Source organism: Somniosus microcephalus, chromosome 32, assembly GCF_052327205.1.
Source record: "Somniosus microcephalus isolate GS21.2 chromosome 32, FLI_Smic_1.0, whole genome shotgun sequence".
Lineage (NCBI taxonomy): Eukaryota > Metazoa > Chordata > Chondrichthyes > Squaliformes > Somniosidae > Somniosus > Somniosus microcephalus.
Genome location: NC_141018.1, coordinates 41625292 through 41641687, shown reverse-complemented (window position 1 = coordinate 41641687; position 16396 = coordinate 41625292). Strand labels below are relative to the sequence as shown.

Here is a 16396-nt window from a genome sequence, read left to right as displayed (position 1 = left end):
CACCAATCTATATCATATATTACACTGTACTTATACCATCAATATCATATATGGACTGTAGTTTACTATTTAATATAATAGGCTGTACATTGCGCTGTACTATACCTTTCAAAATATACTGATTATTATACCATTCAATATATTGATTGTACTATACCAATTAATATCATAAACTGACTGTACTATACCATTTGATTTCCTATACTGATTGTACTTTAGCACTGTTACACAGATAACAATTTATAGTCATGCATAAATCTATCAGCACTTTTTTCCCTAAAAGTTCAACATTTTGCCTCAAATTACTTATTTGCTTCTTTGCCAAAATTAAGCCACTTTTGTTAAAAAATAAATAATATCCCAGCAAAGTGGCAAGCCTTTTTTTGGTTCCTTATGCTGATTCCTGACAGAAAATATATTTCTAATTAAAGGTGATCTCCTCTGTCAGCAAGCTGTAACCGGTATTTGTGTTGCAGATGGCTAAACATAATTAACAACTTCATAAATACTATTATTAAGAACAGATTTAACTCAATGCCAGTCACCTTAGCTTTCAAGGTATTACTATAATATGAACAAGTGGCTGGATTTGTTTTATTAATGTAGAGTAGATCAGGGGTGCACGTGTGGCATGTTATCTGCTGCTACTTCTCTTAAAACTGTAAAGCAGGGAATCTGCTGGAGCAATGTCTTAGAATTCCATTATTTCACATCTGAAACCTGAGGTGTCACAGACTGGGATGAAAGTCTCCTCTGTAAGGGTCCTGCATGAAATAAGTTTGGGCAGTTTTAATCCAGTTCACAGTTGACATGGTCACACAGTACGAAAATGCCCTAAATTGAAGCTATCACGAGGATAGGTCAGAGGATGAGAAAAGCCAGTGTGCAGCAGAGGTGCTCTTCTGAGTTTGTGTTTTGGGGGAAGGACTACTCTGAGCCCCATGTGCACTGGCATCATAAATAAATTCATGAAGATTTTCTCTGCTTGAAACTTATGACAAAATGTAAGCACAATCATTATTCTTCCTTTTGTAGGAGTGCTTGAACTCCTAACGAAAGTACTGAGACTGAAACTAGCAGTTAACCAAACGTGGTTTAATGCACTAGTAAAAGTTACAAACAAAAATGCAGGAGAAACTCTATACAGGTCTGTACACCAACTGGTTCCACGAGGACAGAGGGGGAACGCCTCTCCCCTCTGACGTCATCACGTTTCCCACCGTTGGGAACGTCACGCGACCTGCGTGATGACGTCATCGCGCTGGATCGCCATTTTACCGAACCCACGCTGTTTATACAGAGCAAACACTTAAAGGTAACAAGCCCCTGTTAAAGGCAATTATATACATTACTGCAAGAGTCTCTTGGTGGCTTTGCCACACTATTATTTAATGTATTTCCTACATTACATCAGTGACTGCGCTTCAAAAGTATTTAATTGGCTGTAAAGTGCTTTGGGGCGTCCTGAACAAATGCAAGTTCTTTTTTTATTGGGACACAGTGGAAGGAGCTAGAATCTGTAACTGCCCCATGCTTTAAGAGCTTTACAGTGCTTATTGCTCACATGGGACTAGGAACGAGAGTATAAATATATTCAATTCTCTGGCTGTAACATCTTGTTTTGATGGGTGCAAAGTATCTCCCTCCCCCAGTTTTATGAATTACTTGCCCCTTCTAACAGTTTCTGCAGCACACATATTTCAGCATAATGGCCCAGAACTTGGTGTCGGGGGCTTGCCGCGCGTGCAAGCCCCCGATCAGCACTCACCCTGCGCGCTGACATCTGAAGCCCGGGCCTGCTTGCATTTCCTGTCACAGGCCCGGTTCAGATATCAGCACGCAGTGCTTACCTGATCCAGCAGCGTAGTTAGTGCGATGTGCCGGCTGGGATCAGGTGAGCACTGTACAACCAATCAGGGGAGGGGAAGGTTCATTCATGAGTTTGAGAGTAAGAACTGTCAAACTCATGAAAACTACGGGGGCCCAAAACACTATTTAAACTTTAAATAAAAATTTAAAAAACATCCCAATCATTAAATTAAGTATAAATAAGTTTAAAAAAATAATTTAAACAATAATTGTTTTTTTTGAAAAAAATAAATTTTTAATAAAAAGGGTCTAAAACTAAACTTACCTTATTGTAGATTCTTTAAAATAATAAACCTGTGGAAAAAAATTCTAAATTGCACTAAAACACCACTTACCTGTAAAAATAAATACTTACGTGTGCTTTTTACAAGCGTAAAGACCGGAGGCCTTTACACATGCGCAAATCCCCCAAAACAGAGGAAATCCAAGACGCACGCGCTAGCCTCTTCAACTCTTGGGTTAGAGGAGAGGAAATGCCGGTTTTCAGCGCATGCGCTGTGCATGCTAAAAACCGGCATTTCCTCCGGCCAGACGCGTGAGTACCCCTTCCGTACTCACGCGTTTGGGGAGGAATTACTGCCCCACTATACCACAGCATTCTATACAGCAGCAACTGCAGTACACACCTTTCAATATGTTGTACCATAGCATCCTATATACCTGTACCAGTACCTGTTGGAACACACTTTTCCTCTTTCTGAAGACTTGACTCCCAGCCCCTCCCAACTCTGGAACACTGAAGTGGTCGAGCAACAAGAGCCAAGTCCAAATTGTGCTCCTCCCTCCCCTACTGCCCCTAGATTAGATCAGTCCCATGCCAAGGGGATCAGCACACTACTATCTCACACACATTTGCAAGACTTTGTAAGTTAAATATCATTAAATATTTTTAATAGTTTATATAGGCCTGGGATGTCCAAAACAGGTTCATGCACGTCACGCTTTGAGACCTTTTGATCTTTTTCTACAGAAGGGATTTGGAAAAATCACCAGTCCCTTTTGACTGTGAAGAGAGATAAAACACAGAGATAAATGGGGTGATTTTGCCAATGGGGGCGCATTGGAGGCGGGACTGCTGCTTGGCGGGTCAATGTCCCGCCTCCATCGATTTGTGGCCAACCCATGCTATTTTCCCTTGATTGACCTTGCTAAGCCCGCCCAGCAGGTTAAGCAGGCCAATTAAGGGAAAGCCGGTTACAGAGAACGTCAGCATATGACGTTTCATCTGTCAAAAACTTTTGACAGATGAATTGTTATTGTTTGACAGCTCTGTGAAGCTGTCAAACACTGACATTCTCTGAAGTTTGATGAGTTCAAGACCTCATCAAATCTCTTTCTTTTGCAGAAATTAGATGGTTGTTGCATTGGAGAATCTGTCATCTCTGCCGCAGAGGTGCGAGACTCTCCGCATACCCACCGATTGAAGCCTGCAGAAAGAAACAAAGGTAAGTACACTTTTTCTCAGACTTTCCACTTACCTCAGATACTCACCGCTTCACACTTGCACCCATCACTTACCTTCACAGCGAACTTTTGGACCCCTCCGACCCCCGCAGACCCACTACTCGCCTCGGTGTCCCTGGCGGCATTTGGAGCCTTCGGGAAGCCCGCACTTTTGTGGGTAAAATGGGGATAATCCTCTTATCTGCCTGTTAACAGGTAGTTAACAGGCAGATAAGTGGCACTAATCCCCTTCCCGCCTCCAAGGAGACAGGACCAGGCGCGGGACGGCTACCCGCCTCCTGGCAAGATGGCAGGCTGCCCAACCCGCCCCCAAATTCTGCCTTTTTCCCGGCAGTCCCACCTCCATACCCGCCTCCCCAGGGCTGGCAAGATCGCGCCCTTAGATACAGGCAGTCAGTCAGATCCAGTAAAGACTGGGGTTGCAGTTCGGCCGTCTGTTATAAACCCTTCCCGATTTTTCCTTTTAGTGACTTCAATTGAAAGATAAATTGGATGGAATGTATTATAGTGGCCAATATGCTACCACTAGTTTTCTGCCCTGTGGCGGTTGAAGTTAAAATCTACCCTCTTTTGTTTAACTCAAGTAAAATGACTCCCTAATGTAGGGAAGCATATATTATTTAGCATTACTTCGCAAAGATAGCTGCACTGTTTAAACTAAATGAAGTTGATCATAAGTGTTGCTCTGTATGTTTACTTGCAACTTAATGATTTATATGTGGCCTCGTCTTACCAAGTGTTTTTTTCATTCCACCTTTGGAGAGATTGAAGAAGCATGTACAAAATACACGAATATCCATTTCAGATCACAAGGGAATACTATTGTTACATATAAAAGGAAAAACATCAAATGCTGGAAATCTGAAACAAAAACAGAAGCACTGGAAAAATTCAACAGGTCAATCTGCATCTTTGGAGTGAACAGACAAGTTAACTTTTCAGGTGCAACCCTTATTCTACACCTGAAACATTAAGTTGTCTTTTTTCCAAAGATGTTGACTGACCTGCTGAGTGATTCCAGCATTTCTGTTTTTATATTGGCCCAGAAATTCGGGTCTCCACGGGTGAGTACGCACGGGGTACTCACCAGTAAGCCCAATGGAAGTGCCGGTTACCTGCATGCACTGCGCATGCGCGGGAAACCGGCACTTCCGGTCCCCTGAAAGCAGGGGTTAAGAGGTCAAACGCATGCGCAGGAGAGGCAGCGCGTGCGCATCGAACTTGCGTTTTTTTTGCAGGTTTTCCCGGGAGAGTACATCTCCAGAATTTACACATTTAAAAAGCAGTCGTAAGGGCTGCTTTTTACAAGGTAAGTGGTGAATTAATTAAAATGAAAACATTTTTTCCACAGGTTTATTATTTTTAAATACTTTAAAGAAAGGTAAGTTTATTTTTAGCCCCGTTAGAAAATAAAATTATTTTTTTCAAAAATTTAAATTATTGTTTAAAATAGTTATTTCATGTAATTTATAGTTTATTTAAAAATTGTGATGGTTTTTTAAAAATGTATTTGAAGATTTAGTGATGTTTTGGGGCTTGTAGTATTTCTAAGTTTGACAGCACTTCCTGTCAAACTTATGAATGAGCATTTCCCTGCTACCATTGGCTCTCCATGGCCCATGTGATCCCAGGGGACGCTTTGAACTAACTGCGCCCCTGGGATACACAAGCACTGCGTGCCGGCAGTTGGAGCAGGCCCAGGATCGGAATTCCACCCGGGCCCACAGCTCAATGGCCGGCGCGCTAGGTAAGTGCAGGTCGGGGGCTTACACCCGCGGGAAGCCCCCGACCCGAATTTCTGGGCCAATGTTACACCCCTGTATGAGAGCAACCTGACAAGAACGCCATATCAAAAAGCATGTGACACTGACCATGCATCCCGTCGTGACTCTGTAGGCTGCATTTTACTCTGTGATGGATTTGCTGTCAGAAGTGCATTGAGACTGCACTTACACCCTGATCTGTTGAATTTTCCTGGGTCAGGTCAATTTTAATATTGAAGGCTTTTTTGTGCCTCTCTAGAGTGGGAGAAGAGAAATCCGACACTGCTGCAGCATTTAAATGGATAGGGCAACAATTAACTAGGAGCAAGGAATTGAAGTGCAGAGAGGAAAGGAAATATATCTGGGGTGCTTCAACAGAGCTCAGAAACTCCAAGTTTTCTAAATTTTCTGTTGAGCATTTATTGTCTGAAATAAAGTAAAGGAAGCAGCAGATATTTGGCACCAAGGGAAGAACACCAATGGAAGGCATGGTGCAGGTCTAGTAGAATGAGGTGGCCCTGGAGCAAGTCCCACCTTTATCAACACCTGCATGGCAACTCCTTCGAAATACATAATGAGGCACATCAGCTCAATTTGAAGAGTATCTCGATATAAATATTGCTGTCAATAATTAAAGTCTCATATGGAGAAGGTGCCTTTTAACCGAATTCAGACCCCCACTACTGGAGGAAGAGCCATTACTATTGAAGAACTCTCCCAATTCGAGAAAAGGGCTGCAAGAACAGAACTTGAGAGAGGTCACAAAAGGTGGTAAAGCGTGGTGGTTAGTCCCCACTGAGGGTTTGTAGTTCTCTTTCTTTCCCTCCCAATATTAGTAATCTTCACAGACAATGTCACTCTGATGACATTCCTTGGAAAATAAATGTGTTGATGAGTATTCCTTAAGTTAATTCTGCATATACTTTTAGAATTGCCTTTCCTATGCCTTCAAAGGAATCTTACAGCAAGCAGATTCCAGACCTTCCACAGAACTTCCAGGAAGCAACTCACCTGACATCCCATCATAGTCCCAAGACTTGGCATGTAGCAGCCCAGTTACATCCATCTGAGGGGGTATAGATAGAGAGTATGAGGCGAGCATAGAGGTTTATTCAATGAGCACTGAAGAGCGGGAGTAAAAGATGCAGGAGCAGGTAGAAGAGGGGGCAGGGTCCTGCTTTCAAAAGACAAGTGCTATCAGAGATTATAAACTGCTGCAGTCCTTGGGTAATGTGCCTTGCTGCTTTCCTAATATGGCAGCAAGTGTGGTTGAATATACATCCCGGATGTGAGGGGTCTTGCTGCATAGATTCGAAAACATGCAGACATGCTTGGAGCGGCTGGCCTTGATTTCACTGCTGCAATACAGATCTTTGGTTGCCTTGTGGCCTCCTTTATGGACAGATTCACAGAGAATCTGGCTTATATCATGAGGTAACTAGTGGCTACCTTGCTTAGTGCCACTCCTGCTCCAGATCATTCCACTTCCACAGCAGCTAGCCTTCCTCCTTAAACTGCATAGGAGGCTGGAAACAGGGAGGACTACAGCCCGAAGCCAGCTCTTTTGGTGTCCTGATTCACAGAGATTGGGAACTAATTTGGGTCCCAGCGAGTGACTTCACCAATCAGCTGCCACCCGCTAGTTCTGTTCCTGCCACTTAGAAGAAGCACAAAAGATACTTGCTGTTAGGAAGGGGAAGCACCATTAGTGGGAAGAATTAGTTAGACACTGATAAGATCAAAAACTCTGTACAATAAACAGATTTTAAGATAATTGGAAAAAGAACCTGAAGGGAAAATCACAGAATCTTACAACACATAAGGAGACCATTCGGCCTGTGCCGGCTCTTTAAAAGAGCTATCCAATTAGTCCCACTCCTCTGCTCTTTTCCCATAGCCCTGCAAATTTTTCCTTTTCAAGTATTTATTCAATTCCCTTTTGAAAGTTACTATTCAGTCTGCTTCCACCTCCCTTTCAGGCAGTGCATTCCAGATCGTAACAACTCGCTATATAAAAATATTTCTCCTCATCTCCCCCCTGGTTCTTTTGCCAATTATCTGAATTCTGTGTCCTCTGTTTACTGGCCCTCCTGCCAGTGGAAACAGCTTTTCCCTATCAACTCTATCAAAATTTTGAACATCTCTATTGAATCTCCCCTTAACTTTCACTGCTCTAAGGAGAACAATCCCAGCTTCTCTAGTATCTCCACATTACTAAAGTCCCTCATCCCTGGTACCATTCTGGTAAATCTCTTCTACACCCTCTCTAAGGCCTTGACATCTTTCCTAAAGTGCGATGGCCAGAATTGGACACAATACTTCAGCTGAGACCTAACCAGTGTTTTGTAAATGTTTACCATAACTTCCTTGCTTTTGTACTCTATTCCTCTATTTATAAAGCCAAGGATACCATATGCCTTTTTAACAGCTTTATCAACTTGTCCTGCCACCTTCAAAGATTTGTGTACATACACCCCAAGATCTCTCTGTTCCTGCACCCCCTTTAAAATTGTACCATTTAGTTTATATTGGCTCTCCACATTTTTCCTTCCAAAATGCATCACGTCACACTTCTCTGCATTAAATTTAATCTGCCATTTGGCTGCCCATTTCACCAGTCTATCTATGTCCTCCCGAAGTTTACTACTATCCTCCTCACTGTTTACTACATTTCCGAGTTTTGTGTCATCTACACACTTTGAAATTCTGCCCTGTATACCTAAGTCCAGGTCATTAATATATATCTAAAAGATAGTGGTCCTAATACCAACCCCTGGGGAACACCACTGTATACTTCCCCCCAGTCTGAAAAACAACTGTTCACCACTACTCTCTGCTTTCTCTCCCTTAGCCAATTTTGTATCCAAGCTGTAACTGCACCTTTAATCCAATGGCTTCAATTTTGTTAACAGTCTATTATGTGGCACTTCATCAAACACCTTTTGAAAGTCCATATCCACAACATTAATCACACTGGCCCTGAAATTAGGATCGGGAGCTTGCCGCGCGTGCAAGCCCCCGATCTGCACTCACCCTGCGCGCCGACATCTGAAGCCCGGGCCTGCTCGCATTTCCTGTCACTGGCCCGGTTCAGATGTCGGCGCGATGTGCTTACCTGATCCAGCGGCGTAGTTAGTGCGATGTGCCAGCTGGGATCAGGTGAGCACTGTGCAGCCAATCAGCGGAGGGGAGACTCATTCATGAGTTTGACAGTAAGAGCTGTCAAACTCATGAAAAGTATGGGCTGCCAAAACACTACTTTAACTTTAAATAAAATTTTAAAAAACATCCCACTGATTATATTAACTATAAATAAGTTTTTAAAAATGTTTTAAACAATTAATCAATTTTTTGTAAAAAATAAAAAAAATTTAAATAGGGTCTAAAACTAAACTTACCTTACTGTAAATTCTTTAAAAATAACAAACCTGTGGAAAAAAAATGTCTACATTGTACTAAAAGCCCACTTACCTGTAAAACTAAATACTTACGTCTGGTTTTTCCATGCGTAAAGACCGGAGGCCTTTACACTCGGGCAACTCTGAAAAAAAAAAGGAATTTAACTGCGCACGTGCTGCCTGTGCAGTCGCGCGTGTACTGCCTCTTAACCCCTTGGGTCAGAGGACAGGAAATGCCGGTTTTCAGCGCATGCGCTGTGCAAGCTGAGAACCGGCAATTCCTCCGGGCACACGCGTGAGTACCCTGTCCTTACTCACGCGTTGTGCCCGGAATTACTGGGCCAACATCTTCATCAACGAGGGGAATGAGGAGAATTTACTTTACGCAGTAAGTTGTTATGATCTGGAATGCACTACCTGAAAGGGTGGTGGAAGCAGATTCAATAGAAACTTTCAAAAAAGAATTAGATATATACTTGGAAAAGGAGAAATTTGCAGGGCTATGGGGCAAGAGCAGGGGACTGGGACTAATTGGATAGCTCTTTCAAAGAGCCAGCACAGACACGATGGGGAAAATTACTTTCTTCTGTGTTGTAAGATTCTATAATTCTATGAAATGTGGCATATGTAAATTCCCTCATGTTAGAGGGAGTTGGAATGTTTGTCGTATGGAATGGTGACGGTGTTTTTACAGATGTCTTTGGGATCTTTTATTTCAGGAGAAGCTAAAATGAAGTAATTGAATGATGATGTTATGCAGCATCACAAGAAAACATCCAGAATGTAGGGTATTTGATTTTATTCTCTTAACTCTTTAGGGTAATCAGAGGTGAGATCAACCAAGACTTTAAACTTTTCTAACTAATGTTTTTAAGTAACTTTAAAACACTACAGGGGGAAAAATTCGGTTGCTTTGCACCTCCCATTAGCGCCCTAAGAGGGCGCTAATGGGGCGCAAAGCAATTAGCGCCCGGACGCGGCAATGTTTGCGTCGCTCGCGAAATTGACCAATTTGCGGCGGCGCTGCACACGAATGCCACAATCTCCTGCGCCCGCAGATTGTGACGTCAGTCGAGCGTGCAACGCCCCGGACCGGATATTGAGTGGCGCCCCCTGCCTTTCCGCCTGCCACTAGCAACGACAGGTTGAGGACAACGTTTTGCAGTCGGGAAGGGACTGGGGGAGTGCTATTTAAAGGTGGCCGCTTCCTGCCTTTTTTTGTTGGCGATATTTTTGCACCAGACATTCTGAGAGAGAGAGACTTCTGGAGAGATTCAACGCTGTGTGAAGGAGTTTTGGGTACTGAGCAGCACTTTGCAGGTTCATTTTGATTTGATCTTCCTTGCATCGATTTAGAACAGACTATGGGGGCTGCATTCTGAGCTCTTTCCCTGGGCCTCTCCGCTGTTCTTTCCAGCAGAATTGATGTACAGGTCTCTCCAGGCCGAGATTCAAGGCTGCAATGAGCAGGGTGTGGATGGAGAACAAGATCAACCCTCCCCTTTAAGAACTGGCCGGCGCCAGTGTGTCTGTGTTCCATTGCTGACTGATATCACATGAGCTTCGCCAGCGCTCTGAGGTAGCGCCTTGCTCCTCGGCGTTAGCACCTTAAAAGAGGTGTGTAGCGCCTGATTTAGTGCTCCAATCACCTCCAGGGGCGATAGAAGCCAAGTTGGCAGTTAGAGGTGATAATTAGCGCCAGGCGCTAAACTTTGTGCCCGGCCGATAATTACACCCCAAATGGGGCGATACCGAATTTCTCCCCCTACAGGTTTACAGATAGAGATGGATACAACCTTTAAATCAGTAGTACAATTCAAAACTTAGAATGGCCGATTCTTCTGCTTTGTGAACACTGTTAATTCTCCACCAACATCCTGCATGGAGTTCTTCTGGTCTGACTCGTGCACACTGAACCCTGGTTGGTCTCAAAGATTGTCTCATATACACCATTCTAGTTGACGAACAACCTGTATCAATAATTTTTCCATTCTTCCTTTCCCATGGTTACACAGACTGATGCTACTAAACAGCAGCTGGTGTTTACAATGGTTTCCCACAGACTTTCAAGGCCTCCTTATCTGTAGCCTTCCAGACAATCTGCATAATACTTTCTGACTTTGGTCAAGCTTCCCAGCATGATCTCTTGACTAGTCAGCTGAACAGTTCTTTTAACCAAACTCCGCTCCTTTAGCAAGTAACTCCAGGTAAAGTTCAAATATCCTTCAAGAATAATATTTGTGTATGGTTCTTCTGGTTGGTGCCTGAGTGCCCCGGGGTCTAGTTAGAGCCTTCTCCTCCTTCTCCAAAGTATCCTTGTGAAGCCTCATAATCTAGTTGGATTTCCCTATCTGTTGCAATGTTACGCAGGACACAAAATTCTACAATGATCCTGGAAACTTTCCTTGGATTATACTGAAGTACACTGCCGGAACAGACCAAGCATCTGACTCTCTTCTTCAGTATTCAATGCTATTGTCTGTAGTAAGTCTGGTTGAGGCATGAACTTCATTATATCATTTCTGAGCAATACTGGAAGGAGCACTCTGTAGTGTCATCAGCCAAGCTCCACTAACAGCCAGCCCTTGATTCTTGCATTTCCATAAACAATAGTGGGATGGGAAATTGCCTGAGTATGAAGGAACTGCGTGAGTTTCCAATGAACCTGGCATTGGGCTGCATCATGTTATGCTGGTGGTTGCACATAAGTTGTATATTTATGGAGTAGTACCCCTTTTTATTCACATACAGGGAACTCCTCTCTGAAAGAATTCAAAGTCCCACATGGTTCCCATCAATGATTCCGTGAACCTGGGGGAAGGCTGCATCATGTTATGCTGGTGGTTGCACATAAGTTGTATATTTATGGAGTAGTACCCCTTTTTATTCACATACAGGGAACTCCTCTCTGAAAGAATTCAAAGTCCCACATGGTTCCCATCAATGATTCCGTGAACCTGGGGGAAGGCTGCAAATCTGTACAGGGCAAAGACATGGGCTTGCTGATCCCTGGCATCCATTAAGAAAATCATACGTTGTTTGTTCCTGGCAAACAATGCCTTTGTAACCAGTTGGATACCATGATAGACAGCAGACTAGCAACGTTCCCTGTAGGCCCTCAAGAACCTTTAGTGGCAAAACATTTGTAATGTCATTGTGATCGTCACTGGTATTGAGAGGACAGCGCTAGATCTTGAACAAGGTTACAGCTCCTCTCCTAACAGGTAGCATAACTCCCTGACTACTTCCCTACTGGGAAAATAAAACCAGATAAGTTTGGTACGAACTTAGATATCACTGTTTCCAGTAACTACCTATCCAGTAATGCAGTATCAGACTACACAATGCTTAAACCAAATTGGCCTAAAAATTCGACTGGCGCTACAGGCGTAAAACGGGCGCCTACAGGTTCAATATGCGCCTGCTCATTCCATGCCAACATGCATCACCTGCTATATTGGTTAGGGCTGGTCAGGGCGTGTGTCTGAAACAGGCATTAGGCTAATAACATATGCAAATCAGAGGCCCAACGCCTGTTTCAGACCCCTTTGCTAAATGCTACGCTCAGCAGCCAACTAGTGGTCCTTAATGGGACTGCGAGAGGCTTCTACTCAAAGGAAAGTTTAATGCTTTTTACTTTCCTTACTGTGGAAGCAATGAGGAGCAGGAACGCTGCTGCTGACCACCACTCTGCGGCGAGTGTCTCACCTCCTGACTCCCCAAAGCCTTTCCACCATCTACAAGGCACAAGTCAGGAGTGTGATGGAATACTCTCCACTTGCCTGGATGAGTGCAGCTCCAACAACACTCAAGAAGCTCGACACCATTCAGGATAAAGCAGCCCGCTTGATTGGCACTCCATCCACCACCTTCAACATTCACTCCCTCCACCACCGGCGCACTGTGGCTGCAGTGTGTACCATCTACAAGATGCACTGCAGCAACTCGCCAAAGCTCCTTCAACAGCACCTTCCAAACCCGCGACCTCTACCACTTAGAAGGAGAAGGGCAGCAGACGCATGGGAACATCACCACCTACAAGTTCCCCTCCAAGCCACACACCATCCTGACTTGGACCTGTATCGCCGTTCCTTCACTGTCGCTGGGCCAAAATCCTGGAACTCCCTTCCTAACAGCATTGTGGGTGTACCTACACCATATGGACTGCAGCGGTTCAAGAAGGCGGCTCACCACCATCTTCTCAAGGGCAATTAGGGATGGGCGCTAAATGCAGGCCTAACCAGCGACGCCCACATCCCATCAAAGAATTTTTTTTTTAAACTCTCCCCCCGCCCCCCTCCAGATTGCTTCTTCCCCCCACCCGCACTCTCCTGAGGCCCTCAGCCATCGTCTGAGACAGCTGGTCTTGCTGGCCTCCCGCGATCAGTGAGCTGCCTCTGGGGCTGCAGATGGCACCTGCAGCTCACCGGTACTATCCTAATGAGGCCAGCGTACCAATTTACCATGGTCTTGCCACCTCATGCAGTATGTTCTGCACCAGGATCATGCCCTAACTTCTAGGCCTCATGTTTTTCCCCAGTGCAGTGTTTATATTTGGGCAGTTTGCACATAACCAGAGCTAGAACAGGAGATAGGTCCCACTAATGCCACAAACAATATAAAGCACCTATTTGCACTCCAATACCTGCTTCAGATACAGTGCTGCACAGGCAATCTGAAATGAGGGGATGATATTTATGCTGTGTTGTACTTCATTTACAGACGCTCTTGAGGCCCTAGGGTTAGGAAAATTGGCACTATAAATTGCAACTACAACTTGAATAAATTCACCACAAGGTGACTAGGCTCCTAGCTGGGGCCACCATTTCCACATGAGGAAACACTGCATTCCTTTGCTGATCCTAAGCTCCCAGCAACTCCTCTCCCTCTCCTTCCATTCCCAAGCTGCAGCTTGCTTCCTGAGAAGTGCAATTCAATGCCAAAATCTCAGAAAGACATCATAGATAATGGAAAATGTATTTGAAAATTATATTTAAAAATATTCAGCACGGACGTCAAAATTCTCCTTTGAGTTATGTAGCTGATTAAACTCTATGTGAACACGACAGGGTAGATGTGAACTTTCACTGCCAAGCGGTAAACTCGGTCTTGTGGATCGGCCACTCATTATATACCCTGTCTGTTCTTCATTTCTATTGGCTTTAAAATCTGCTGGGGTGTCAAAGTCACCGTGGCCTCCTGCTGCCTCTGGTGTGCGGGAAATTAACTTGGTGCATATTGTCTACTTCTTAATCTTGTGCTCCTTCTAAGTGCCACCTAAATAAGAGGAGTAAGTCCTGGGCAGGACCGGGGCCGATGTCCTAGGGGGAGTGTTTGCTAGTGCTGTTGGAGAGGGTTTAAACTAAAATGGCAGGGGGTTGGGAACCTGTGCAGGGAGACAGAGGAAAGGGAAACAAGGATAGGAGCAAAAGACAGGAAGGAGAAAGGCAAAAGTGGCAGTCAGAGATATCAAGGGTTTAAATCAAACATGGCCACAGTAAATAATATTCTAAAATGTCTAAGAGTGTTAAAAAAAAACAAGCCTGAAGGCTTTGTGTCTTAATGTGAGGAGCATTCGTAATAAGGTGGATGAATTAGCTGCGCAAATTGATGTAAACGGATATGATATGATTGGGATTACGGAAACATGGCTCTAGGGTGACCAAAGCTGGGACTCAACATCCAGGGTATTCAATATTCAGGAAAGACAGGCAAAAAGGAAAAGTAGGTGGGGTAGCATTGCTGGTTAAAGAGGAGATTAACACAATTGTAAGGAAGGATATTAGCACTGATGATGTGGAATCTGTATGGGTAGAACTGAGAAATACCAAGGGGCAGAAAACGTTAGTGGGAGCGGTATATAGACCTCCAAACAGTAATGCGGAGGTTGGGGATGACATTAAAAGGGAAATTAGAGAAGCGTGCAATAAGGGCACAGCAGTTATCATGGGTGACTTTAATCTACATATAGATTGGGCTAACCAAATTAGTAACAATACTGTGGAGGAGGAATTCCTGGAGTGTTTACGGGATGGTTTCATGGACCAATATGTCGAGGAACCAACTGGAGATCAGGCCATCTTAGACTGGGTATTATGTAATGAGAAAGGATTAATTAGCAATCTTGTTGTGCGAGGCCCCTTGGGTCGGAGCGATCATAATATGATAGAATTCTTCATTAAGATGGAGAGTGAAGTAGTTGACTCAGAGACAATTGTCCTGAATTTAAATAAAGGAAACTACGATGGTATGAGGCGCGAGTTGGGTAGGATTGATTGGGGAATGTCACTCAAAGGGTTGACGTGGATAGGCAATGGCAAACATTCAAAGATCGCATAGATGCCCAGTTTGGCATAAAAATAAAACCAAAAAAGTGACTCAACCGTGGCTAACACGGGAAATTAGGGATAGCATAAGATCCAAGGAGAGGACATATAAATTGGCCAGAAAAAGCAGTAAACCTGAGGATTGGGAGCAGTTTAGGATTCAACAAAGGAGGACAAAGGGATTAATTAAGAAGGGGAAAATAGAGTGTGAGAGTAAGCTTGCAGGGAACATAACAACTGACTGTAAAAGCTTTTATAGATATGTGAAGAGAAAAAGATTTGAAGTCAAGCGTAGGTCCCTTGCAGTCAGAATCAGGGGAATTTATAATGGGGAACAAAGAAATGGCAGACGAATTAAATACATACTTTGGTTCTGTCTTCACAAAGGAGGACACAAATAACCTCCCAGAGATGTCGGGGAACATAGGGTCTAATGAGAGGGAGGAACTGAAAGAAATCAGTATTTGTAGGGAAATGGTGTTAGGGAAATTGATCGATTGAAGGCCAATAAATCCCCAGGGCCTGATAATCTACATCCTAGGGTACTTAAGGAAGTGGCCCTAGAAATAGTAGATACATTGCTGGTCATCTTCCAAAATTCGATAGACTCTGGAACAGTACCCATGGATTGGAGGGTAGCTAATGTTACCCCACTATACAAAAAAGGTGGTAGAGAGAAAACGGGGAATTATAGACCGGTAAGCCTAACATCGGTAGTGGGGAAAATGCTAGAGTCCATTATAAAAGATGTAATAGCAAAGCACTTGGAAAACAGTGACAGGATCGGACAAAGTCAACATAGATTTACAAAAGGTAAATCGTGCTTGACTAACCTACTGGAATTTTTTGAGGATGTAACTGGTAAAATAGATAAGGGAGAACCAGTGGATGTGGTGTATTTGGACTTTCAGAAGGCTTTCAATAAGGTCCCGCATAAGAGATTAGTGTGTAAAATTAAGGCACATGGGATTGGGGGCAAGGTATTGACTTGGATAGAGAACTGGTTGGCAGACAGAAAGCAAAGAGTTGGAATAAACAGGTCTTTTTCCGAGTGGCAGGCAGTGACTAGTGGGGTATCGCAGGGATCGGTCCTAGGACCCCAGCTATTCACAATATATATATAAATGATCTAGACGAGGGAACTAGATGTAATATCTCCAAGTTTGCAGACGACACAAAGCTGGGTGGGCGTGTGTGCTGTAAGGAGGATGCCGAGAAACTCCAGTATGATTTGGACAGGTTGGGTGATTGGGCAGAAGTATGGCAGATGCAATATAACGTGGATAAATGCGAGGTTATCCACTTTGGTGTCAAAAACAGGAAGGCAGATTATTACCTGAATGGCAATAGATTGGGAGAAGGGGAAGTGCAATGAGACCTGGGTGTCCTTGTGCACCAGTCGCTGAAGGTAAGCATGCAGGTGCAGCAGGCGGTTAAGAAGGCAAATGGTATGTTGGCCTTCGTAGCGAGAGGGTTTGAGTACAGGAACAAGGATGTCTTACTGCAGTTGTACAGGGCCTTGGTGAGACCACATCTTGAGTATTGTGTGCAGTTTTGGTCACCTTATCCGAGGAAG

At 43.9% G+C, this 16396-nt stretch overlaps 1 protein-coding gene across 1 annotated transcript in view; it reads right to left on the bottom strand.

Annotated features, from left to right (window-relative positions):
- The window catches only part of LOC147097526 (thrombospondin type-1 domain-containing protein 4-like), a 452248-nt gene that overhangs the window by 87168 nt on the left and 348684 nt on the right, over positions 1-16396 (bottom strand). The window contains exon 15 of the mRNA XM_085972010.1: positions 6376-6488. Within this exon, the coding sequence (XP_085828136.1) occupies positions 6376-6488 (113 nt within the window). The remainder of the gene's footprint in view (positions 1-6375; positions 6489-16396) is intronic.